This window comes from Eumetopias jubatus, unplaced genomic scaffold, assembly GCF_037043125.1.
Source record: "Eumetopias jubatus isolate StellerSeaLion01/CBP00866 unplaced genomic scaffold, mEumJub1_p1.0 scaffold_9, whole genome shotgun sequence".
In the NCBI taxonomy this organism is placed as follows: domain Eukaryota; kingdom Metazoa; phylum Chordata; class Mammalia; order Carnivora; family Otariidae; genus Eumetopias; species Eumetopias jubatus.
This window is the reverse complement of record NW_028274815.1, coordinates 40,881,846-40,907,692: the sequence shown is the minus strand read 5'-3', so window position 1 is coordinate 40,907,692 and position 25,847 is coordinate 40,881,846. Positions and strand designations below refer to the sequence as shown.

Below are 25,847 nucleotides of genomic sequence, written 5' to 3'. Positions count from 1 at the left end.
AGAGAGTTTGAGCCTTTGATTCCTGGAAAAAGCTCTGAGTCCCTCCCTTCCCTCTCTTGGATGACAGGGGTCAACAGTCTAGAACTTAGCCACTAGCCACATGTGGCTCTTGAGCACCTGAAATGTGGCTAGCCTGAATTAAGATGTGTTGTTAGTGTAAAATACACACTAGATTTCAAAGACTTAATCCAAAAAAAAAGTTAAAAATCTCAGTTAATTTTAAATGGATTAAATGCTAATATAATCAACATATATTGAGCTATTGGGCTAAGTAAAATTATTGTTAAAATTAATTTCACTTGTTTCCTTTACTTTTAATAAGCTTAGAAAAGATAGAATTATATATGTGGCTCACACTATGTTTCTATTGGGCAGTGGGGTCTAGACAGAAAGCTTGTTCAGACTCCCTTTTATCTCTCCTTTCAATAGAGCCAATACTAAACAGCAGTTCCCACAGTGATTTTTTCATGGCCCCTGACCTAGACCCTTTGACTTTCTAGAGAAAAATTCCCAACTGAGGAATATCCACAGCTGAAAGAAATGGGGATTGGGAGAGGAGGACAGACAGGCAGCAATAGAGACAGACTGAGGGAGCCAGAGAAGGGAACCTTAGAAAACCCATTGACCAAAGGGCTCCCCAGAGCCACTAATCCAAAACAGAAAACCAAAAGTACAGCAAAGACCTTGCAACCATCTCCAACAACTTAGCTTTTATAACCCTTCACAGACAACAGCTACTATCCCCAGGTTGCCTTATGTCTACACCTGGGAACACTAGGGAAAGAAAGAGAATCTTAGTCTTCCTTATGATTCCAGAGTAGGATGTGATACCACTTCCTTCCAGCCTCTCTCCACCCTCCTCTTTGGGGCAGTTTCATGGGTGCCCCTTCTCCCTTTATACCCTCTCCCGTTATGCGAACCCCACATCATTTGACAACTGCTCATGGGGAAGTCAGGGAGCAACTGGGAGTGCTGTATTAGTGCTTCCTTTCCAGAAGTCATTCAGAGTCGAGTCTCAGAGAAGTGCTGCTCCAGCTTGTCAGGGCTTCTTGTGTTGCCTGTTCCCGGCTGCCTATTCCACGTTCTGGAAGGAAAGAGGTCAGCTCAGTCAGAAGAAGGTCACAGAGACCTGAGATTCAGTCGTTCTATCTGGGAACCCCCTTATTATCATAATCACTAATTCACTGTATCCTTATTTCTTTCCTAGACCTAACCAGATATACTCCAAAAATTTTTTTTTAAAAGCGATCCTTAAGAACTTGTTTTCATATCTTTATTCAGATCACTTCTGGTGCCATTAAAATCAGGCTAAAGGAAGCCGAGTCCACTGAAATGATGATCAACGTCGCTCGTGAGAAGTACCGTCCGGTAGCCACTCAAGGCTCTGTCATGTACTTTGTTATTGCAAGCCTCTCAGAAATAGATCCTATGTACCAGTATTCGTTAAAATACTTTAAACAGGTAAGTGTATTGTTTTGTCAGTGAACTTTATTTCTTTGGCTTCCCTTTAAACCCAATTGAGTTACTTTAGCCTCAGACAGTTCGTGAGTCTAGTTATCAAGTAAGACCCTCTAGGAGCTTGGGTTCAGACTTACCTGTTCAAAACTCCACCTGCCATGTCTTCTCAACATTCAAGTGCCCAGTATGCACAGAAAACTGCAGAGAAAGAAAAGAAAGACTTTCTCTTGGCCTCCTTGGCTAACTAGCTTGTTGGTTTTCTTTCTGGCCTGCATTTTTTTTTTCTTTTCAGACTCACAGCCCCATGCTGTTTCTTTATACTGTCTCTACAATTATCCAACTTCCTTTCCCCTGTTAGATTTTTACTGTGCTGTATCTCAAGTCTCTGACAGCACTGACCTTAAGCGAATTGGTTTCTCTATCTTTTTCCCCAGAACTTTCTATACAACAGGCTATCCCAACCCCTCACCGCACCCTCCCAACATTTTTTAGACAAATCATACATGCCCTGCTCTCCTGTCCTTGGTTGCTTCCCATTCTCACCATATTACTGTGCAACTTTTGTTTTTTGTATGGTCTCTCTTCTTCATCTCATATTCACTGTTGAATCAGATTTCTCATGAGTAGGATACTTTCACCCCTCATCCTCTTTGTGGCAGCAGTCCATCTCTCCCGAGAGCAGATGCAATGTCACAAAACTTGAGCAAGCATTGTCAATTTACCCGAAGATTTCCAGGGGAGACAGAGAGTTTGCATCACCCATTATACAGCAGAACTTACCCAGCATCCCCAGTAGCACCCTCTGTTCACCACCAAAGTTTCTCTCAGCTACCAGTGTGTATTAAGATTTGCCATGTTTTATTTTGGCACCAAGCGTCACACCTTCACTGGATTTTGAACTTGTCTGCTTCCTGTCAGGTTGTTAAAGAAAGCTCAATCCTCTTTTCTTCTAAGTGTGTTAAATAACACCTCTGTTTCCCTTTGTCAACCAAACTTTGGGGAGAATTAACAAGGGCTTTCCCTTAAATTTTGGCAAAATCCTAGCCCATTCTTCCCACATCCTAACAATCTTGGGGGAGGGCCAACAAGAGCACAGGACCTTTACCTTGCCCTTCTGTCTCTCACCCCAAAGTGATTATCAAATCCGAATTAAGGATATGAAAAAACGGGTGGTGGCAGCTCACCTCCATTTTCCTGTGTTCCGCTTCACATCAAGATGATGCCTTTTGTATATTGTCAAGGGTTTGGCAGTGGTTCATTTCTGAAAAATGGGGAGAGGAAGGGGAATGCAGAAAATAACTATCACTTATCAATTTCAGGTGAATTCTGGACTTTTTCATAGTACAGTAGTCCTCTCCTATGCTGCTATTTAGCCACTGAATACAGGGACCTGAAGGGCGGGAGTGAGGAGCAGGGATTTTTTTTTTTCCTCCACAGAAATTGAATTAAATCAGAGACATTGATAGAGCTCTCTTTCGCACAGTTGTTCAATACAACAATCGAGACTTCTCTAAGGACAGATGATCTACAGCAGCGCTTGGAAATACTGCTGGAACAAACTCTTCTAACTGCTTATGTCAATGTTTCAAGAGGACTTTTTGAACAACATAAACTCATCTACAGCTTTATGCTCTGTGTTGAGATCATGCGTCAGCAAGAAAACTTAACTGATGCTGAATGGAATTTCTTTCTCCGAGGTTCTGCAGGATTAGAAAAGGTACCTATCTCAAGTTTGGATTGTAAATTTATTCTAGTTCGGGACCACAAGCACCTACCAGTGCTCTGCAGTGGCTGAAGGTGATACATTTGGCCATGTGGCCCGGGGTGGGTGGGGCAGGTACTGGGGGTCTAGGGGCTAGGCTGCCACTTAGCTCTGTCTCCAGTAGCTGGGCAATGTCAGTAAATTTAACCTCTTTAGACAGCACTGTCCTCACTATACAAAAGGGATGTCGGGATTAACCAATGGGCGAGGAGATGTGAACATGTTTTGAAAAGTTGACCATCTTACAAATATGAAGAGTTAAAATGCAATAAATGTTGTAATTCACAGATTTGGCAATAGTGTTTGGGAAATCATGACTCCCTCTTGCCTGGACACATCTTTCATTATAAAACACAGGAACTAATATGACCGAACTGTCGCCTTCTGGAATACCGGAATACGAGCTCTCCTGCAGTTTCCTTCTTTGTGTTCATCCTTTTGTCAGACTTTCTCCAGCCCCTTAAACTAGCCTATCTCACCCACATACCATGAATTGGGTGGCCCACAGAAGTGAGCCACAGCTCGCCCCCAACCCTTGCCTGCAGTTCCAGCTTAGCCCCACTCTAAATGCTTGGCTCTGTCCTGCCTATCTTGAGCCCCACCTTTGGTCTCTGCAGACATAACCTCTGCACCTGTTTGCCACTATTTGAGCCTCCGTGTATCACTGGGAGGTTGGACTTTATGCCTTTTTTGTTTGACTCTCAGTGCCCTATGTTCCCAGGACAAGCCCGACAAGACCTCCCCACCAGCCGTCCTTTCTTCCCACTCCCCACCCATCTTACATATTCTATTAATCCTTGCTTAATGCTCTCTTAACTTCATAATCACAATTCATACTTCAGAGGGCTTGCTATATGTTTTATAGATATCAGCTCATTTATTCCTCTATTATTCTTATGTGAGTTCCTAATTTTATCTCTAGCCTGCAGATAGACAATTGTCACAGAGAGATTAAATAACTTGTCATGTTCACATTCTTACGGGGGTTTGGGCCCAGTGCTGGAACCCTCACAGTCAGTCTGCCGAGCTTGCCCTCCTACCCGCTTCACTCTATTGCTGACTGTTAGTGGGTCACTCAGCCAGGCCCTTCCCAGTGCTTTATCGTCCTTTTCACAACACTGTTAACAGCCTTGTTTACAGTTTTCTCAAGCAGATGCTTAAAAGAGGTTAAAGAACTTTCCAGAATCAGATAACTAATGCATGACAGAGTCTGATTCAAACCTGTATAAGCTTCCAAAGACCGTATCCATTCCAGTACCACCTGCTACTTCTCATGAGCAACATATTTTGAAAAGAAATGTAAAATATGTTTTAAATACCATCAAACACAAAACTTAAAATTAGTCAGAAATCATCTTAAGACACTTCTCAAAAATTTTTATTAAATTCTCTTTTCTTCCACCACAAGGAAATTGGAATGATTTTTGGCTAATTTTTTTTTTATAAATGTGTTTGGAGGATATCTTTTATCAAGTTACTTTATTTAGTTACTAGTATTTTCCATTTTTATCATAAATGCTACATAGCATTAGAATCAACAGAAGAGAAAAACAAACTGCATGATCATCTTAGTAGACACAGAAAAAGCATTTGACAAAACCCAACACCTTTTCATCATAAAAACACTCAACAAACTATAAATGGAAGAGAGCTCCCTCAGCTAGATAAAGGGCACGTACACAAACCCACACTAACAACATACTTAGTGGTGAAAGCCTGGGTGCATTCTCCCTAGGATCAGAAACAAGACAAGGATGTCTGCTCTAACCACTTCTTTTCAGCATTGTACTAGAGATCCTTGCTAGCTCAATTAGGCATCCAGATTAGACAGGAAGAAGTAAAAGTATCTCTATTTGCAGGGGACATGGTTTTGTATATAGAAAATACTAAGGAACCTACTAAAAAATAACTAAAGTATTAGAATTAATAAATGAGTTCAGCAAGTTTGCAGGATATAAGATTAATATACAAAATTAATTTGTATTTCTCATAGATGCTTGCAAGGGACAATTTGAAAATGCAATTAGGAAAAAATCCAGTTAAAATGGCAGTAGAAAGAATAAAATACTTAGAAAGAAATTCAACAAAGGAAGCTCAGACTTATACTCTGAAAACTACAAAACATGTTGAAAGACATTTGAGGACCTAAATAAGTGGGAAAAAAATCCCATAATCATGGATTAGAGACTTAGTACTGTTAGGATGGCAATATTGCCCGAAGTGATCCACAGATTCGGTGAAATCCCCATCAGAATCCCAGCTGACTTCTTTGTAGAAATCTATGAGTTTATTTTTTTAAGGGATAGAATATTCTTTTAAGACTTTTTATTTATTTATTTGACAGAGAGAGAGATAGTGAGAGAGGAATACAAGCAGGGGGAGTGGGAGAGAGAGAAGCAGGCTTCCCGCTGAGCAGGGAGCCTGAGTGGGGCTCGATCTCGGGACCCTGGGATCATGATCTGAGCTGAAGGCAGACGCTTAAAAACTGAGCCACCCAGGCGCCCCTCAACAAGTTTATTTTAAAATTCGTATGGAATTGCATATTTTAAAGTTCATGTGGAATCGCAAAGGATCCAGATCCCACAGCTCACTACAAAGCAGCAATAATCAAGACAGTATGATACTAACACAAAGATAGACAAATGGATAAATGAAATCAAATATGAGAATCCAGAAATAAAACTGTGTCTATAGTCAATGAATTTTTGACAAGGGTTCCAAGAGAATTCATTGGGAAAAGAAGCCTTTTTTTTTTAATAAAGATTTTATTTTTTTATTTGACAGAGAGAGAGACAGCGAGAGCAGGAACACAAGCAGGGGGAATGGGAGAGGGAGAAGCAGGCTTCCCGCCGAGCAGGGAGCCCGATCCGGGGCTCGATCCCAGGACCCTGGGATCATGACCTAAGCTGAAGGCAGACGCTTAAGGACTGAGCCACCCAGGCACCTGAAAAGAAGTCTTTTTAACAAATGGTGTGGGCCAATTGGACAGCCACATGCAAAACAGTGAAACTAGACCCTTACATCACACCTATAACTTAAAATGTACCAAAAAAACTAAACATAAGAGCTAAACTCTTGTGAGAGAACATGGGAGGAAGTTTTTGTGACTGCATATTTCACAATGGATCCTTAGATATGATACCAAAAGCATGAGCAACAAAAGAAAAAATAGGTAAATTAGACTTTACCAAAAATAAACATGCTTTTGTTTCAAAGAACACTTAAGAAAATGAAAAGACAACCCACAGAATGGGAGAAAATATTTGCAAATCATATCTGAGAAAGGATTTGTCTGGAATATATAAAGAACTCTTAAAGCTCCACAAAAAAAGACAAATGACCCAATTTAAAAAATAGGCAAAGGACCTGAATAAATATTTCTCCAAGGAAGATATACATAAGCACATGAAAAGATGTTCAACATCATTATTCATCAGGGAAATGCAAATCAAAACCTTAAGGAGATACCATTCATCCCCACTAGAATGGCTAGAATCAAAAAGACAGATAATAACCAGCATTGGTGAGGATGTGGAGAAATCAGTCCCCTCATAAACTGCTGACTAGAGCGAATAATGGTGCAGCTACTTTGGAAAATAGTCTGGCAGCTCCTCAAGCAAAATGTAGAATTACTATATGATCCAGCAATTCAACTCCTGGGTATATATCAGAAAGAAATGAAAACATGTCCACACAAAAAATTTGGACATGAATATCCTAGCAGCATTATTCATAGTAACCAACAAGGTGGAAACAGCCCCAATGTTCATCAACTGATGTGGTCTATTCATAACAGTGGTCTGTTCATAACAACAGAATATTATTCAGTCATAAAGAGAAATGAAGTACTAATACGTATCACAACGTGAGTAAACCTTCAAAACATTAAGCAAAAGCAGCCAGTCACAAAAGACCACATATTATAAAATTTGATTTATATGTTGTGTCCAGAACAGACAAATGAAAGCAGTTTAGTAGTTGTTTAGGCTGGAGGCGTGGGCAGGTAGGAGGGTAGTAGCTAAAGAATACTTGGGGTTTTTTTGAGGAGAGGAAATGTTCTAAAACTCACTCTAGTGATGGTTGCACCAATCTATGAATTTACCGAAATACGTTGGATTGTATGCTTTGAATGGATGGATTGCATGGTATGTAAATTGTATCTCAATAAATCTACTTAAAAATGTAGTATAGAACCTCATGCAAATATTCTTGAAACTTTCAAGGGATTAGTTTCAGTCTATGATCCCAGCTGTTTCTCTGTCTCTTGTAAAACTGTTTACCCACATGTAAGTGCTTCATGGAATACTGCCATGAAGCTAGTCTTTAGGGGAAAAAAAATCATTGTATGACTATCTGGAGGGTGAGGAGAGACTGATGTGACTGGTGTGATGAGTTGGGGAGCAGGCTAGAAGTCACACATTTAATGTTGACCCTTCACCAGATCAATTGCTTTCTATAAATGTCAACTTGGAAAGCTTTTACCAGGTGCACTTCTGAGCAAAGGTCTACAGGTAAAACTGATTCAACATCATTTCTGTCTCACCCCAACTAATTCCTTGTCCTAGGCAAATGGTTATTTTTAACATGCTGTTGGAGCTTGGTTTTTCACTTAGACAAGCAGAAAACATATTTTGTGGTTGTCTTTGTGAATGATTACTCATTTTCTTTCTGTCTTCTAATAGGAACGCCCACCTAGGCCTGATGTTCCCTGGCTGCATCCTGCCATGTGGTTCGCATGCTGTGACTTAGAAGAATCATTTGTAGTTTTTAAAGGACTTACACAATATATACTGTTACATCCTATTTCCGTACGAATAGGTAATATGTCAAAAAGGATCTGCTATATGTAGTTATAAACAGACTTGTGAATCCCAACTGTGATGTCTCCTTTAACTTCTGCTGTATCAGTATTTTTCACTAGGAAATTTCTTCTTTATTAAGAAAATGTGAACTACTTGCTTTCCCAGTTGAATGCTTGAGTTGAATGCTTGGCCCATGAATTTTCAGTATTTTATATTTACTATTATCTCCATTTTAAGGGGATATACTTACCTCTTAGAATTGCCTTAGCTACCTCCCATAGGTTTTTTTTGTGTTTTTTTTTAACTTTTCATTGAAGGATTACATACATATGGAAAAGTGCACAAATCAAAATTGTACAACTTGGGGTACATGGGTGGCTCAGTCAGTTAAACGTCCAACCCTTGATCTCAGCTAGGTCTTGATCTCAGGGTCATGAGTTCAAGCCCCGAGGTGGGCTCCACACTGGGCATGGAGCCTACTTAAAAAAAAAAAAATTGTACAACCTGATTATCAAAAACTATACTTACGAGCCACCACCCAAATCAAGAACTAGAATAGTACCAGCCTCCTAGAATCCTCTCTGTCACAGGACCCTTTTCCTCTTCCCCAGAGGTAGTGCTCTGAATTATAACATTCTATGTTAATTTTCCCCAAAAGTTTTAATATGTAGCCCTGTCAGTTCTAAAAGTATACTTTTTAGCTTGAAAACACTTAGGATTGGGGGAACTATCTTTCTATTGTTTATAATTTAATTATGTTATTGAAATTATACTCATGGTTTGCATGAAATTGATTATTTGTAATTTATTTTACTTTTTTTTAAGATTTTATTTATTTGTCAGAGAGAGAGAGCTGAAGGCAGACCTAATCAACTGAGCCACCCAGGCGTCCTTCATTGTAATTTATTTAGATTTCAGTCTTCATAAAATGTTCCATGCATGTTTTCTTAGATGGAAGATTCTATATGTGACCTTTAGCCCAAACTTATTGTGGTACTATTTTATTAATGTTTTTTATACTTGATCAGTCAGTTTCTAAGGGAGGTATCAGGGTATACCACTGTAACTGCCAACTTCTCTTTGAAATTCTAGAATTTTTCCCATCATATCCTGTGAAACTATGCTATTCAGTATAAATAGTTTTAAAATTATTATCATCCTAGTAAACTATTCCTTTTTTATTAAAAAATATTCCTCTAGGTGCACCTGGGTGGCTCAGTGGGTTAAGTGTCCGACTCTTAGTTTCAGCTTAGGTCATGATCTCATCAGTCATGAGATCATGCCCTGTGTCAGACTCCACGTTTAGTGGGGAGTCTGCTTGAAGATTTTTTCTCTCCCTCTCCCTCTGCCTCTACCCCCCTCAAATAAAGAAATCTTTTTTAAAAAATAAATAATATTCCTCTTTAAATAGTTCTTTTTTGCCTTAAAATAAATTTTCTAATGTTAATGTAATTACAGCACAATTCTCATGGTTAGTGTTCCCCCTCTATATATTTCTATAATCTTTATTCTTTAACTCTTTTGTGTCATTGTCATGTTTTTGGTGTATCTTTAGTGGAATTTTGCTGTTTTGAACAGTGCGAGAGTCTCTCTTTTTTAACAGGAAAGTTTTAATTCAATGGTAATTTATTAGAGTTATTGATCCACTTCAGGGGCTCTCAACTGGGGAAGATTTTTGTCTCCTAGGGGACATTTGGCAATGTCTGGAGACATTTTGGTCTGGGGTGGTGCTACTGTCATCTCAGAGGTAGAAACCAAGGATGTGGCTAAACATCCTGCAATGCTCAGAACAATCCTCCAGAACAAATAAGCACTTGGCCCAAAATGTCCATAGTGGTGAGACTGAGAAATCCTGATCTATATGAACTTACTTCTATCATCTTATTTTGTGGAGATTTTTTTTCTTGGCAGCCTTTGTCTTTGCCTCATTTTTTCCTTCTTTCTGGTCTTCAGGTGGCGTCTCCATTCTTTTATTTACCCCATACTTATTTGAAGTTCTGCATTCTAGTTCTCTTCTTTAACAATCACTCTTGTACTATGAATATTTATTTAACCACTAAGTGTAGTGATTTAAAGTCTAGATGGACCAGAATTTCTGGGATCCGAACATACTTGTTTGATTTCTAAATAAAGACTAGAAAAAATGAAATGCTCTTCAATAAATGCATCAAATAGAAATGATGTTTCTTTGTTGTGGACTAGCTAAACAAGACAGCTAGACGTAGTGGTAGAACACAAAAAGAAAAACACTTAATAGGAGAAGCCTACAAATGGCCAGTTAGGGACAGATCCAAAGCAGAAAGAACTAGATGGAGCCTCCTAAACACAGAGGCAAAGAAAGAAGGGATGGAGGGGCGGGATGGAGACCAGAAGGCAAAGTGGTTCTGGGAACAACTCAACTCATCATGTCTGGACAAAAGGCACCAGGCATTGTCCCTGTAGGTGGGGACTAAAATTGCAGCTATTCCTTAAACAACTTTCCTGCTTTCATTTGTTAAATTTCAGGGTTTATTCTGGAAATCCTGCACAACTGTGAAGTTTGTACATGTGTGATAGGATGGTTTGTGTTCTAAAAGTGAGCTCTAGATCATTGCAGGTGACGTTTCATAATTAATTCCAATGTCATTCTTACCTTCAAAAGCTTCCTAATTGCCTTAATCTTTTGTCTTTGATGGTTTCTAAGTGCTTCATGTCCTATTAATTGAGAGTTATTTAAAATATGCTGTCTTATCCTCTCTCATTAGCCAGAATCCTAGTGATTATATAGTAAGTAATGAGAACCTCCAGAAAAAAGAAGTCCTTTTAGAATAAATGGTTCTACTCTCTGACCCTCAGAATAACACAACCACAGCGATCATGTGCTGTGCCCTGTGGTCTCATACTGTGTAATTTTCTGTATTCCGTATAGAAACTAGAAGTCTTGCAGAGGTGCACACTCCTCCAGGGCCATAGTCTCAAGTGTCACTACATTTCTGACTGTCACCTCCTCTTTGATTGCTATTATCAGACCCTTAGAGGAGAACCCCAGTAGAGACCAGCTGGAGAAAGTGGTTTTCTAGCTTGAAATTCAAGCCAACTATTTTGCCTAATGTCCAACCAAAGGAACCGGTTTCATTACCGGAGGACACACTGGCTGTGTGGGCTTGCTGAGAGGCTTATGGCACACCGTAGACTGTGCACCGACCAGAATTTCAGTGCTAAGTCTTGCCACATGTTATAACCATTAAGGACTCACAAGATCCTAACCCTCATGTGAGGCCCATTTCTTATAAGTATTCCATGGGGGAGAGGGAGCACCATATTCTTTTTACTAGGGCATAAAGTTGTATATATGTCAGTTTATTCATATGTTATTTATATTGTTCAAATTACATATGCCAGAGCTTTTGATTTGCTTCATCTGTCACAGACTGAGAATTGTGTGTTATTTCCGACCGCTATTATGATTTTTTCTGCTTTTTCCTCTACCTCCAGCAGTGGTTGCTTGATGTATTCTTACACTATTATCTGACACATATAGGTTTGTTTTATTGTTTTTATTATGGGGTTTGTATTTTAATTAGTATAACTTAACCTACTTTGTCCCATTTAATTACATTTGCCTTGAATTCTAATTTTTTCAAGGTTGCTCTTATCACTTCAATTTTCTTTTTGCTCACATTTGATTAATGTGTCTCTATGCATCCTTTTATTTTTAACCTCTTTGTTTATTTTGTTTTTTGTTTTAGCTTTGCTTTTTGTAAGTGGTTTCTGTTGAATTTGTTTTCTGATCCAATGTTAAATTATTTTTAATTAGGTTGGAGAGGGGGAGATTAATATATTTACATTTGTGGTAAAAAACTGGTAGTAAATATAGAGATTTTTAAATTCCCACATATATTTATTTAATTTCAAAGTCAAACCAACTCTAATTAAAGCATCTTTTTAAATTGTTTCCAGGATCTTTTGAGACTTATATTAACCCAGCTGAATGGGAATGCTATTCTAAAATGAAGACAGAAGAGGAATTCATGACACAAGAAAAAGAGATCAAAAGCCATAATTCTTGGGATCCAGTATTAAGTTCTTTCCAAAAGCTAATTCTCATTAAATGTTGTAAAGAAGAGAAGGTAGGATCTTTTTTTTTTAAAGGACCAAGTTATAGTTATTTCTGCTAATGCTCATCAGCCAGTTATGATTTATAACTGATTAGATTTATTTGTTTAGAGAGTAACAATGGTCAAGTTTGGGAGAAGATTCTAAGAAATAGAGATTCTGTGTTATTAATAGAACATAGTGTTTTATACAGAAAATGATGAAAGAAAAGGCTAGAGAGCCAGCCAGGAACGTGGTTATCCTTTCCTAGCATGCACCATTAGGTACCTGTGCTCTCCAGAGAGGACAGTGGTCTGCTGGGGGGTGTTAGCAGGGAACTGATGGGCCTTTCGGATCTTGGCAACAGTGGAAAGAAGGCATGTGAAGAGAACAAAACCATAGTCACCAAGGCCAGTCTGAAGACTGTTGGACTGGTCTATGCAAGAAATTATGGCAGCCTGAATTAGGATAGAGGTAGTAGGTTGAAGAGATAGAGGGGGACATGGAGATGAGACAATTGGTATGGCTCCCAATTTCTGCTTGGGTGCCAAAGGGGATAGCTGTATCAACAGCTAAGCATGTGTGAAAGGAGAAGCATATCAGAGAAAGATGTCGCTGAGTCTGCAGTACCTGCCAGTTATCAGAGTATACAGCAGTCCAGAGACCAATTAATATGTAGGTAGGAAACTCTAGAGAGAAATATAGGCTAGAAATAGAGAGGTGGGGATCATCAGCATTGAGCTGGGAAGTAAAACCATGGGAGTTGTCAGAATCACATAGGAAGAATGCATAATAAAATAAGAGGACAGGTGGGCAAGGGATGAAACCCTGAGGAGCACCAAGTTTTTTTTGTTTGTTTGTTTGTTTTTTTGGAGCACCAAGTTTTAAAGGGCAGAAAGAAAGGATGAAAAGGAATAGTCATCGGGGCAAAAAGAAAACCAGGAGAAAAAAGTGACGTGGAAACCAAGGAGGTATAGAGTTTCAGTACAACAAAAGTTATCAATAGAATGAATGAAGCATTGCAGACAGTTGTAGTTTTTGTATATACACAGATATAATTCCTGACGTCATTGATGTTAATTCTAGTGATAAGTTTCAGGAGGCACTGGAGAAAAATGATGGTTGTTCCTATGAGAAATGAGAAGGAGAAAACTAACTGAGAAAGCCTAGGCATAATTGGGAGATACTGATGCTCTGTTGTAGGATTTTTTGCCTTCTCTGTAGGAACACGGAAATTAGGTTGTGGGGTTGGCCTGAGCCACAGATGATTGCAATAGAAGAATAGAGGATGTAAGGATGCAATTGAGACTGTTGGTAAAAGTAGTACTAGAAAAAAGAAGAGATCTAAGAAAGGGCTTCCTAGACTGGGAGAAAAGGAAAAACCCTGGAAGTTTCTTTGGGGGCAGACATACTTGGACTAGAGGTGTAGCTAGAAGGATGGGAGAGTTGTGATCCACACTGAGTTAAAATTTCTAATGCACAGTTCCGAATGATGACAATATCCTGAGGGTGGCTGTGGGTGTGGGAGGCTGAGGAAGAGAAGAGATGTTGTGTACTGGAGTTAGAGGTCAAGAAACTGTGAGGTTAGGATGTTGGATGGCCACATGGCCCCCAACAAGATGGTGGCAAGACAATGCCTGGGACACAGTTGAGACATCATTGGAACAGATGTGTAATGGAGAGTAAGGCTATGGCCCAGGTGGAAAATCTGCAGTGAATATGGGACAGTGGCTACCAGACTAGATGCTGACAAAAGATGAAAGGATAACTAAGTGACAAGAGCCCCAAAGAAGGAGGAATTTTAAAGATTAAGACATTGAGGCTAGGAAATTCTAGCAAGACATGCAGTCTGGTTTCTTCAACAACACATTTTGTCTGTCTGTTTGTTTGTTTGTTTTGCAAGGGGGAAGAGGAGATGAAGGATGGAAACTTAATAGATCTGAAGAGACTTAGACAAACCAATTGATCTCTATGTATAAGTTTTATTTAGATCCTGATTTAAATATACTGTATTTAAACACACACAGAGGCATTTATAATTTCATTAGGGGAAGGTAAACACTGACTAGATATTTGGTGATGTTAAGGAATTATTGTTAATTGTTTAGATGTGATTATGGTACCGTGGTTATATGTTTTCTAAAGAGTCCTTATATTATAGAGACATGTGCTGAGGATGAGAAAATATGACACATATTTGCTTCAAAATAATCCTAAAAAGTGGGGGAGTAAGTGGGTATATCAATGAGACAAGATTGACCTTTTCTTAGCAAATGTTAAAACTGGGTAAGACATCAAATTCATTAATCTCTGACTTTTTATGTGCTTGAAATTTTCATAATAAAAAAATTTACATCTTTGAACACCAGGACTCTCACAACATGTCCCAGGACAGTTCTCTAAATGTGATCAAATCTACAAATGACAGATACAGTCCTACTAAATTCACAGAGGATTAACTGAAAATTCGAATTAATACATTCAACCAAAGATCTTCCTTGTGTTATACTATCAAATAAAACTTGCTATATAAATCAACATGGAAGAGTCTAGAATTTGGATTAGGTTTCAGAAATGAAGAACTAGATATGCCCTCCAAAGAAGACAGGGACCTGAATCAGTTAAGACCACCAACAAAGTCACCCTGAAGAGAAGAGCCAAGCATGACAATATTATACCAGCTATACCTCCTCTCAAACAGATAGACTAATCAAGGCATTTGGGAACAACCCTTACCCTGGTACTGATTCCAGAGAATTACTTGCTAAAGAAATTGGGGTTCCAGAGTAAAGAATTCAAGTTCTAAAGATCTGGATCCCCTGCCCAGAGAAAAAGAGAATCTGAGAAAGCCTTCGAATAAGGACAAGTCCAGAGAGAAGATCTGTGCAGTGAGGGACTGTTGTTCCCAGGTCTGTTCACAAGCAGAGCCCATTGGGTATCCAGTGTTTATAAGTGGTAGAGTCAATTGCTCCTTTGGGAGAAAGAGGATGTTCCAACACAGTGGCTTGTGTAAAATTCAGCCTCCTTCAGAAATAGCATGTTTGGACCTATTGATGAAACTTCATTTCAAAAAACTCTAAGTAGGGGTGCCTGGGTGTCTTAGTTGGTTGAGCGTCTGACTCTTAATCTCAGCCCTGGTCTTGATCTAAGGGTTGTGAATTCAAGTCCTGCATTGGGCTCCATGCTGGTTCTGGAGCCTACTTAAAAAAAAAATTAAAACTTAAATTTAAAACCTCTAAGTAAACCATTAGAACTGCAACAGGAAGTAGAATGCCTATCATTCCAACAATCCTTTCTTTGGCATCAGTACTATCAACAGTTCTCAGGACATGGTTATTAGAAATTTGAACTAGAAAGAGGAAAAAAAAAGAAATTATCATTTAGATCAGAGATGAATAAAGATTGCCTGCTAGAGAATAATTCATCACCACACCAAAGCTAAGAAAAGTCCTCTATACCAGTGTTTTCAAACTTTGGTGTGCATCAGAATCATTTAGAGGGTTTGGTAAAGCACAGAGACCTGGGGCCCACCTCCCAGAGTTTCTGAGTCAGCAGGTCTGGGCAACAGGCTAAAAATCTGCATTTCTACCAGCTTCCCAGATGATGCTGATGCTGATTCTGAAACCATATTTTGCGAACCCCTCCTTTAATGTGATTAAACAGATATAAGGAGAAACACTCATTCTCAAAGCAGACAAATGAGGACATCAAGACATATCACATGCAGTATTGTTGATTTCCAAGGCTAAATCTACTGAGAATCCTAACCTTAACAGTCCTGGTGTTTCAGTCCAGGCTTCCTCTACCTTGGGAAGGTGGCAGTCTCTTTGAGAGCCAGGTTTTCCCTCTGTTGAAAACCACAGTGTAGACAGTCACCCAGGATGAAATCTTCTCAGAGCATTATTTGCACAGCTTTTCCAATTTGAGAAACACCAGAATGCAATTTTCCTTATGAACTATATGCTTAACATGGTTAAGATGCTAAATTTTATGTTATATGTATATTACCACAATTTCTTAAAAAAAAAAAAGAACTTGGGTGTGATGAGGAATATGAGCACTTGTGTTCTAATATAACACACAATATCACAGCCACCCTGGGTCTTTACCCTTCATCTAATACACTATAACTTAAATGACGTTTGACCACTTGGGAAGGATAAACAAGGGGTCATTATTTCCAAATGTTTAAAGCTTACCTGCTCATCACAATGAAAGCAACAGGCAGGGAACTCTCAAACACAGGGTCTCTCAAGAGTGAATTTGTACACTATTGGCCCATCAGTACCTTCAAAAAAGTATTTACCTAAATTCAGGAATTCCCTATGGATTCTGATCGGGAAGATGAACTAAAAAATGCTCTGAAGGCCTCAGGCAGAGCCTGTCAAGGATCAAGCAGCAGGCCAGGAAAACGGTTCTAAGCAAGACATAGTGGCGTCACATACGTCAGAACTGGGAAACTCAATTTAAAAAGAAAGTGAGAGGAGCTCCTAGCAAAGGACTTGGTGGTAAAGAGGGAAGAGACTACAAAGTCTCTGATCCTGCAGGCAGACGTGGGATTTTCAGAGGGTGGTCTTCAAGAAATGCCTAACTCCCTCGACCATAGATGTGGGAAATCTGAAGCATTTGCACGTACATTCTTGCCAGGATTTCCATAAAAATCCTGATGAGAATAAAACAGCAGAATTCTAGAAGGGTCACAGAATTGGATCCATTCCAGCCTGTGATATGGAAGGAACCTGAGGAGCAAGCAGGTCAGTGGACACTACCTAGGAACCTCCAGGGGCATGGCACAGGAAGCACCTAGTGAAAGCCCCCAAAATCACTTACAAGTTAAGACCACTGAAAGAGAACAAGACTTCCTTGGATGATGAGGACTCTGAAAGCAAGGACACTGTAGATACAGAGTGCACAGAAGCTGGAACCGAGCAACTGACAAGAAAGGCCAGGGCAGGAAATCTTCCACACGCCTCCCAGCTCAGCAGTGTTGTGAGCCGTAGGGGTGCACTCTCCATTCAGGCCGCTGCATCAGGGTGCGATCCAAGGCCATGGCCCTGAACCAGGTTGAGATGTCCCCTCTCCCAACATCAGGAAGCTGGCCTGCTTCACTCACACTGACTAGAATAACTAGAAGCCAAGAAGCCTCTTGGATTTGAAATAAGACCGCAGTTGTTATCCATTATCTTTTATATGGACTACATCTTTAATGCACCATTGGAAACAGCAGAGAACTCCTAGCCGCTTAGTATGAAAGTGAAGAGGACCATTTAGCAATGGTGGTGAGGCATGTGCACATACTCAGTTCTGTTGTTGTTGTTTTCAAGATTTTATTTATTTATGAATGAGCTGGGGGAGGGGCCAAGGGAGAGGGAGAAGCAGACTCCCCTGCTGAGCAAGGAGTGGGGGGGTGAGGGTTGTTGGGTAGATCCCAGGAGCCTGGGGTCATGACCAGAGCCGAAGGCAGATACTTAACTGACTGAGGCACCCAGGCTCCCCTTATACTCAGTTCTACTGTATTACCTCTTCCTCCACCTGGGAATCATGAACTTATCACTGGAGGGACAAATAGCACCAGGCCAAATCAAAAGACAGGAAACTCTATGCTAATTCCACAGGAAACCTCCTTTCCATAGCTGTAACTGATGCGTCTCCTTTCTGTATTTTATGTACTTAACCATATTCTTGGAAATATGCATTTCTGGGTATATATTAGGTAGACTTGAGCCTAACCAAGGGTGTGTTTTATGCAAACTTATTTTTCTACATATTTGAAATGTTTCATAAAATCAGTTCATACACGAGAAATTGCACATGTAACCGATAGTTAGTGATCTTTCATTAATCAAGCCATTGGAAACCTACATCTCTGTATAATATTTATGGCAGTTTGTCCTGTTTACAAAAGAAATATTTCTCCAACCTTTTGAGTTCAAAAACATTTCATGAGTATGTTACCACTTTTATATTTATATAACAGCCCCAAGAAATAAATTATTCATTCTTTGTATATTGTTATTTACTGTAAACTCTAAGCACTTTTTGTCAAAGTAAAAAGCAAATAAATAGATCATACTATCAAAAATATTTTCAAAAATAATAATGAAGAAACTGATGTTGAAATTATATTTAGTCATACAATGACATAACTAAAACTAAACTCCAAACTCCCTTGGCCCTGTTGCAAGGCTGTCCCTTTTCGCCCATGCCACCTTTATAGTTAGTACACAATATATCCTCACTTAAGTGGGCAGGCATGTAAACATCTTTTCCCAGACTGGCCACAGAAGGGTGCGATCCAAGGCCATGGCCCTGAACCAGGTTGAGGTGTCCCCTCTCCCAACAACGATAACAGCAAAAAACATGCAAGAATTGTTTGGACGAGGTGATGTCAACATCTAATGGAGGGTGAATGTTAAAGCAAGACTGCTGCTTACAGTTGTGCCGGATGTGCACTGCACAACCCTTAAGGGTGCCATTTGCGTTATAGATACTGTAGGTTTGGTTTGTATATTTATCGTGACAGCTTTCTGGCACAGGTATATTGAAGAAGGGACACCTTTTCCCATCTCACACAAAAGCTCCATGTGGGCTAAGAGGGAGAGGGTCTGCAAGAGCAGGAATGGAGTAAACAGGCTGGGCTGGGATCCGTGAGGGAAACCGATAGGTGTAGGAAGTTATGGTCAGGCAGGGATATGGTCATCAGGGCTGAGGCTGGTTCCCAAGAAAAGTCAGAGGATACTGATGAGTAAAATGAGAGAGGAAGATGGGGAGACAATATATGTGTCAATTCTGAGAAGCTGGCTTATGAAGGGAAGCAAAGAAAGAAAACAGCTGGAGGGGCACAGCAATCAAGGGAAGGCTTTTATTTGGTTTTAAGAATAGGAGACAGAGGAGCCCAGCTGTATGGTGATAAGAAGATCTGGGAGAGAGGGGGAGGTCAATAGGGCAGAAAGAGACAGTGGAAGGACTGAAAATAAAGTCCACAAGAAGATTAGAAGGATGGGACAAAAAGAGGCAAGGATGGGGATGGATGGAATGACAAGGGACTTTCCTCTCATCCAAGAGTCAGCTTGCTCCGTGAGGTCATGGGAACCGTGGCTGTTGGCCATAACCATGTGGTGCACAAATCCAGTAGGAAGAATGAAAGATACCTACTCAAGAGAGAATGAGTGCAGAACAACAGGGCACCCCCTCGGAGAAGTTGAGGGAGAGAAATAAGGTAGAACTATGAAGGGTCCTCATCCAGCATACTGTTTTTTAAACATTTTGCTCTTCAACTTTCAGGTGGTTTTTGCTCTTACAGACTTTGTAATAGAAAATCTTGGAAAACACTTTATAGAGACACCACCTGTGGACCTGCCCACTCTGTATCAAGACATGTCATATAACACTCCCCTGGTATTTATCTTAAGCACAGGCTCGGATCCTATGGGCGCATTCCAGAGGTTTGCCCGGGACAGCGGGTATTCAGAACGGTAAGGTCACATGATGCCATATTTATAATTCATATGAACATGTCCTTGTTAAAATTTGCCCTTTTTCTCCCCTCTGTGGCGTGTGAATTCCTACATTAGGTATCCCTTACTAAATAAATTAAGATATATTAATATTTAGCTATGCCTGTTGTTAACATGTGGTCAAAAATAATAAAAGCAGATGTAAACTTTATTTGAACAAAGGGAAGATTTTCCAAAATGTATAATAAGCTAGTGGAATAGTGATTAAAACTTTTTGTTATTTAAGACGTTACTTTAATGTAACTGTAAAAGGACTGGTTTACTCCGTATAAAATGTGCAAGAAATTCCAGAGCGCCTTATGTTGTATTATCAGTCTCCTCTTTCTCATGAGCCTCTCTACCCTTGCTGAATAATAGGGGCAGGGGGAAGTTTAAACTCTAAACTTTTACTTAAATTAAAGTAAAATTTACTTTACTTATTTTCTTTTGATTTAAATGTCTCTAGGGTAAGCTGATTTGGTTTCTTTCTCAAAAAAGGTCAGTCTTCCTGACTTCTTCCCCCAGTCCTCCCCAAAATGGTGTTCAGATGTGTAGGGAAGTAGTACACAAGACCTCAGGGTGGCAGGGGAGGGGAGGGTTCTCTTATCTACAAGGTAATGTCCAGCCGTAACACCTGACAGGCCCCTCCATGGAGTGGCGGGTCTGGCCTTTTCCCTGGCTGGAGGATTATAAGATGATGGGTCCTATCTGTTCATTTGGAGTTCATAGTCTGCACTAGTCAGGCTTCTCCAGAAAAACAGACCCAACTAAGAAAAGAGAGGAGAGGAGAAGAGAGGAGAGGAGAAGAGAGGAGAGGAGAGGAGAGGAGAGGAAAGGGGAGGAGAGGAGGAAAGAAGGAAAGGAGGGAGGGAGGGAAGAAAGGAAAAAAGGAGAAGGGGGAAAGGAGGAAAGAAAAAGTATCTTATAATATATGTTATCATATACATATATAACATAATATATATATATGTATATATATATTTATAGAAATTTGCTTACATGATTATGGAGGTTGAGGAGTCCCCAAATTTGCAATCAGCAAGGTGGAAACCCAAGAGAGCCAATATATAGTTCCAGTCCAAAGGCCTAAAAACCAGGAGAACTAATGGTGTAAGTTCCAGTGTGAAAGCCAGGAGGCTCAACACCCAAGAGCCAGTGTTTCCATCTGAATCCAAGCCAGAAAAGACCAGTGTCACCATTCAGACAGGCAGGAGGAGCGCCTTCTAACTCAGGCTTTTTGTTCTATTCAGGTCTTCAGTTGATTGTATGGGGCCTATCCACATTAAGGAGGGCAATCTGCTTTACTCAGTTTACCCATTCAATGTTAATCTCACCCAGAAACACCGTCACAGGTTCACCCAGGGTAATGTTTGGCCAAATATCTGGACACCATGTGACCCAGTCAAGTTGGCACATAAAATTTATGATCCTAGATGTTTGCCTTTGGTTCTGAAATCCTAACAAAGAATGAGTATACAGAACTGTTAAGAGCTCCTATGAATTAATAAGAAAAAGAAAACAGCACCTGGTGGCTCAGCACCCAGTTAAGCATCCAACTCTTGATCTCAGAAAAAGAAAACAATCCATAAACAAAGACAAAAAATATGAACAGGAGAGTTTCAGAGATTTTCAGAATTGAAAATTTCAGAAACCTAAATGCCGGGGCGCATGGGTGGCTCAGTCGTTAAACTCTGCCTTCGGCTCAGGTCATGGTCCCAGGGTCCTGGGATCGGGCCCCGCGTCAGGCTCCCTGCTCGGCGGGAAGCCTGCTTCTCCCTCTCCCACTCCCCCTGCTTGTGTTCCCTCTCTCACTGTGTCTCTCTCTGTCAAATAAATAAATAAAATCTTTTAAAAAAAAAGAAAGAAACCTAAATGCCTGATAAGCATATAAAAAGATGTCTGGCCTCACAAGTAATTAGGATGCAACAAATTAAAGCCATTAAGGAGATATCATTTCATACCCATGAAATTGGCAAAATGGTGGCAAAGATAAGGAGCAACGGAAATATCCATATTACAAGTGAGAGTGAAAAATTGGTTAAAATCAATTTGAAGAATAATTGACAATATGTTAAAGTTGAAAATGGCATCCCCTACATTTCAACAAGTCATCACTGACTCTGCAACATAGAATAAAATCAGTCACATGGTGCAAGGAGCCGTGTTCAAGAACATTTGTAGAAACGTAACAAAAAACACCAAAACATCCAAAATGTCCATCCAGAAAAATGATCATACAAGTTGTGGCATACTAATGAAATTGAATATAATACACCAGAGCCATGAAAATGAACAAACTAGAACTATGTATATCAATATGGATGGGTCACACAAACTAATATTGAGCCAAAAAAATAAGTTGCAGAAAAATTATATAATATTGGAGAAGTATAAAATATATAAAAATTTTAAACTATATATATTATATATTGTTTAGGAATTCATAATATTTCAATAACAGTATAAAGAAAGGTAGGGAACTTATGCCAAATCCAGGATAGCAGTGACCTTGGGAAGTGAAAGTTGGGTAATGAGACAGAAGTGAACAAGGAGGAGCGCACTGCAGTTCAGATCATTGTAGACAGTGTTTTATTTCCTAAGCTGGATTGTGGGTACATGAATATTCACTATATTAACTTTATAGCTTTTGTATGTCTCAAATATTTCACAGTAAGTATTAAACATAAAAGAATTCAAGATAATCAGAAGATGGGGAGGGATGTTAATAGGTAGTTAATATATGCTAAGTTCTTGATGTATTCAGGAAGAAAAAAGAAGTACAGAATAACTCTGTTTGCCTTGGGAAAATTTGTGTTTGAATGGAATGTTGAAATTTTAAGGGAAAACACCAGAATAATAAATAATTTATAGCGTGCAAGCCAGGAGAGGAACAAAAGAATATGTAGTGCAATATTCTAATCCAACATTAGATAGGAAAGAAGAAGAAAAATAAACTCAAAATATAGTAAACCAAAAAGTCAAACCAAAATAGAGAAATTGACCCAAATACCTAAAAAGTAAAAATATCTCAACTGTAAAAAGATAAATATGACCAAACTGGATTTTAAAAACAACATTCAGCTATATGCTACTTAGCAAATGCATAAAAAATACAAAGACAGCATAGGAAAGTAGAAAATAAAGAGATACTATGCAAATACTAACCAAAAAAGAGCTGTTGACAATTCAAAGGAATATCACAAAATAGAGTTGAGGGCAAAAAAATATATATATATTAGGGATAAAGAGGGCAACTGTATGATATATAGAAAAACCCACAAACAAAAAACACCAATTGTACAATTGTACACAACTAACAAAGCTTGAAATCTATAAAGCAAAAACTGGAGAAACTGATACAAGGAGAAATTGATAAAGTAACATTAATGTGGAAAATTTTAATGCATCTCTAATAGAAACTGTTAAGAACAAAAAAAGTTGCAGAATTGCTAAGAATATAAAATATTCAGACAATAAATTTAACAATGAAATTAATGACCTTTGATCTTTACACTCAATGCATAGAACAAATGCAAGTTCTTCAAGTACACATGGAACACTTATAAGAATTAACCACGTGCTAAGTCATATTTCAAAAATAAGATAAACTTAATCCCTGACACAATTAATATTAAAAATCAGTCTTAAAAGTTAGTTTTCTTAATATTTGGAAAACCAAAAATGCCCTTTTGAACAACTCATCTATTAAAGGAAAGTCGTAAGGGAAATTTCCCAGTAAGTGGAAGTACATAACAAAAACAATATTACATATCAAAAACCAGTAAGGTATAATAATAAGGCACTTAGCTGTAAGTTTATGAATATTTAAGGACTTCTCATCCAGAAATGGCAGACTAAGAACTCAGACTAATATCCCCACTAAGAACAAGTAGAAACCTTGAACAAAATATATTTTTTAAAATGCTTGAAAGTTTGGAGAATGAATAAAATAGTAAGGAATAGTCCAGAGACAAAGAAAACTCAGAAGAGTAAGTCCTGCACTCACAGAGAGGCATCAGAAGAGGAGGCAAAGAGGCTGAGACACTGAGCAAAACTTTTCACTGATTAAAGGGACAAAGGGGACAAAATTGGAGCCCAGAGCTGACTGAATCGTAAAGGAAACTAGTAAACCACCTCCCTACTTTGGTTTGGCCCTCTAAGGAGATTCATCAGAAGGAATAAGGCCAGGTAAGAAATACACTTACAAGGAGATTATGGTGACCCCTGATTACTAGTCTCTCTAGCTGCTTGCCAGAAGAAGATGTGAATCTTGTGTGGAGGAACACAAAGTCTAGGCATACAAATAAAATATAACCAGGGACACGAGAAGGCCAAAAAACATGTTTAAAAGTCAAGAAAAACAATACATAATAGGAACACGGTACAGCATCCTGATAACGGATACATGAGATTGATTTTTAAATAGCAATGTTTAAATGTTCAAAAAGGAAAGATTGAGAAAATTGACAGAGAACTAAAATTATTTAAAAGCAGAATTCTAGAATTAAAAAATATAATTAAGAATTTAGAAATTAAGAATTTAAGAATTAAGATTAAGAATTCCAAGATGAATTTGCTGAGTAAAAAGCATGCAGAGACTAAACAAGGGAAAAGGCAAGTGAGAGTAAGAGACAGAGATACACTGACAAGATCTAATAAGATATCATCTGAGTCCCAGAGGAGAAAAGAGTGCAGAGTAATATTTCCTTTAGCAATGGCTGAAAATTTTCCAAAATTGACAAAAGACACCAATCCGCAAATTAAATAAACCCTACAAAATGCCAAGCATAATAAACACAAACAATTCTACCTGGAGTGCCTGGCTGGCTCAGTTGATAGAGCACGTGACTCTTGATCCCAGGGCTATGAGTTTGAGCCCCACATTGGGTGTGGAGATTACTTAAAAATTAAATCTTTAAAACAAACAAGTAAACAAAAACAATTCTACCAAAAACCCATCATAGTAAATTGCAGAAAAAACTAAGACAGTACAGTAAAAGATTATCTTCAAAGATGCAAGTAAGCTGTTGACTGATTACTGTGCAAAACAATGAAAGCCACAAAAATGTATATTCAAAGTACTGAAAGCAAATTACTGTGCACATAGAATTTTATTCCTGTCAAAACAATTTTTTTAAAGTAGGCTACATGCTGGGCTGATCTCAGGACCTTGAGATCGAGACCTGAACTGAGATCAAGTGTCAGACACAACCAACTGAGCCACCCAGGCGCTCCATTGTCGCAACAAATTTTTAAACAAAGCTAAGATTAAGCCATTTTCAGACAAAGAGGATATTGAAATGGAAATTCAAACATGTACTAAATAGAATAATGCTGAAAATATATTAAAACTTGTGAGATGCATCTGAAACTAGGATTACAGGGAAATTTATAGGCATAAGTGCATATATTAGGCAAATGGCAATCTAAAATGTAATGATTAACCTCTAATAGAAGGGAAAAAATGTAAGAACAGAAATTAATGATATAGAAACATATATTTAATAGACAAGATCCAAAAGACCAGAAGTAGATTTTTTTTTTTAAAGTTGTTTGTTTTTTTTAAGAGAGAGGGAGTGACAGAAGGCATGCGCTGTGGGAGAGAGGAAGGTAGAAAGAGAATCCTAGGCAGGCTTCACGCCCAGCACGGAACCCAATGCAGGGCTCAACCTCATGACCCTGAGATCATAACCTGAGCAGAAATCAAGAGTCTGACACTTATTCAAGTGCCCTGGTTTTTAAAAAAAGTTTAATAAAACATAAATCCCTGCTGAAACTGTTGAGAGACAGAGACAGAGATCCAAAAAACTTGTATCATGAATGAAAAGAGTATCACTATTAGATCAGCAGACATTAAAATGATCATAAGAACATATTTTTTAAAAAACTTTACCAACAAATTTGAAATGTTAATGAAATGAAAAAATTTCTCAAAAAACACAACTTAAAAACTTTAAGAAGATTTTATTTATTTATTTGTCAGAGAGAGAGCACAATCAGGGAGAGCAGGAGGCAGAGGGAGAAGCAGGCTCCCCACTAAGCACGGAGCCCGATGCGGGACTCGATTCCAGGACCCTGGGATCATGACCTGAACCAAAGGCAGATGCATAACTGACTGAGCCATCCAGGTGTCCCCACAACTTAAAAACTGATAAGAATAATTAGAATATTTAAATTGTCCATTCAATAATTTTTTAATTGAATTCATTATTGAAAACCATCCCATGATGCTGGATCTCTCCCAGGAATGCAATG

The 25,847-nt window shown here is 38.8% G+C and overlaps 1 protein-coding gene across 2 annotated transcripts in view; it reads left to right on the top strand.

The window, feature by feature from the left end:
- DNAH6 (dynein axonemal heavy chain 6) overlaps positions 1-25,847 on the top strand; it is a 213,209-nt gene that overhangs the window by 152,856 nt on the left and 34,506 nt on the right. For both annotated transcript variants that reach the window (XM_088026190.1, XM_028122448.2), the window contains exons 59-63: positions 1,282-1,461; positions 2,942-3,175; positions 7,903-8,038; positions 11,962-12,131; positions 19,381-19,571. In XM_088026190.1, the coding sequence (XP_087882316.1) occupies positions 1,282-1,461; positions 2,942-3,175; positions 7,903-8,038; positions 11,962-12,131; positions 19,381-19,571 (911 nt within the window). The remainder of the gene's footprint in view (positions 1-1,281; positions 1,462-2,941; positions 3,176-7,902; positions 8,039-11,961; positions 12,132-19,380; positions 19,572-25,847) is intronic.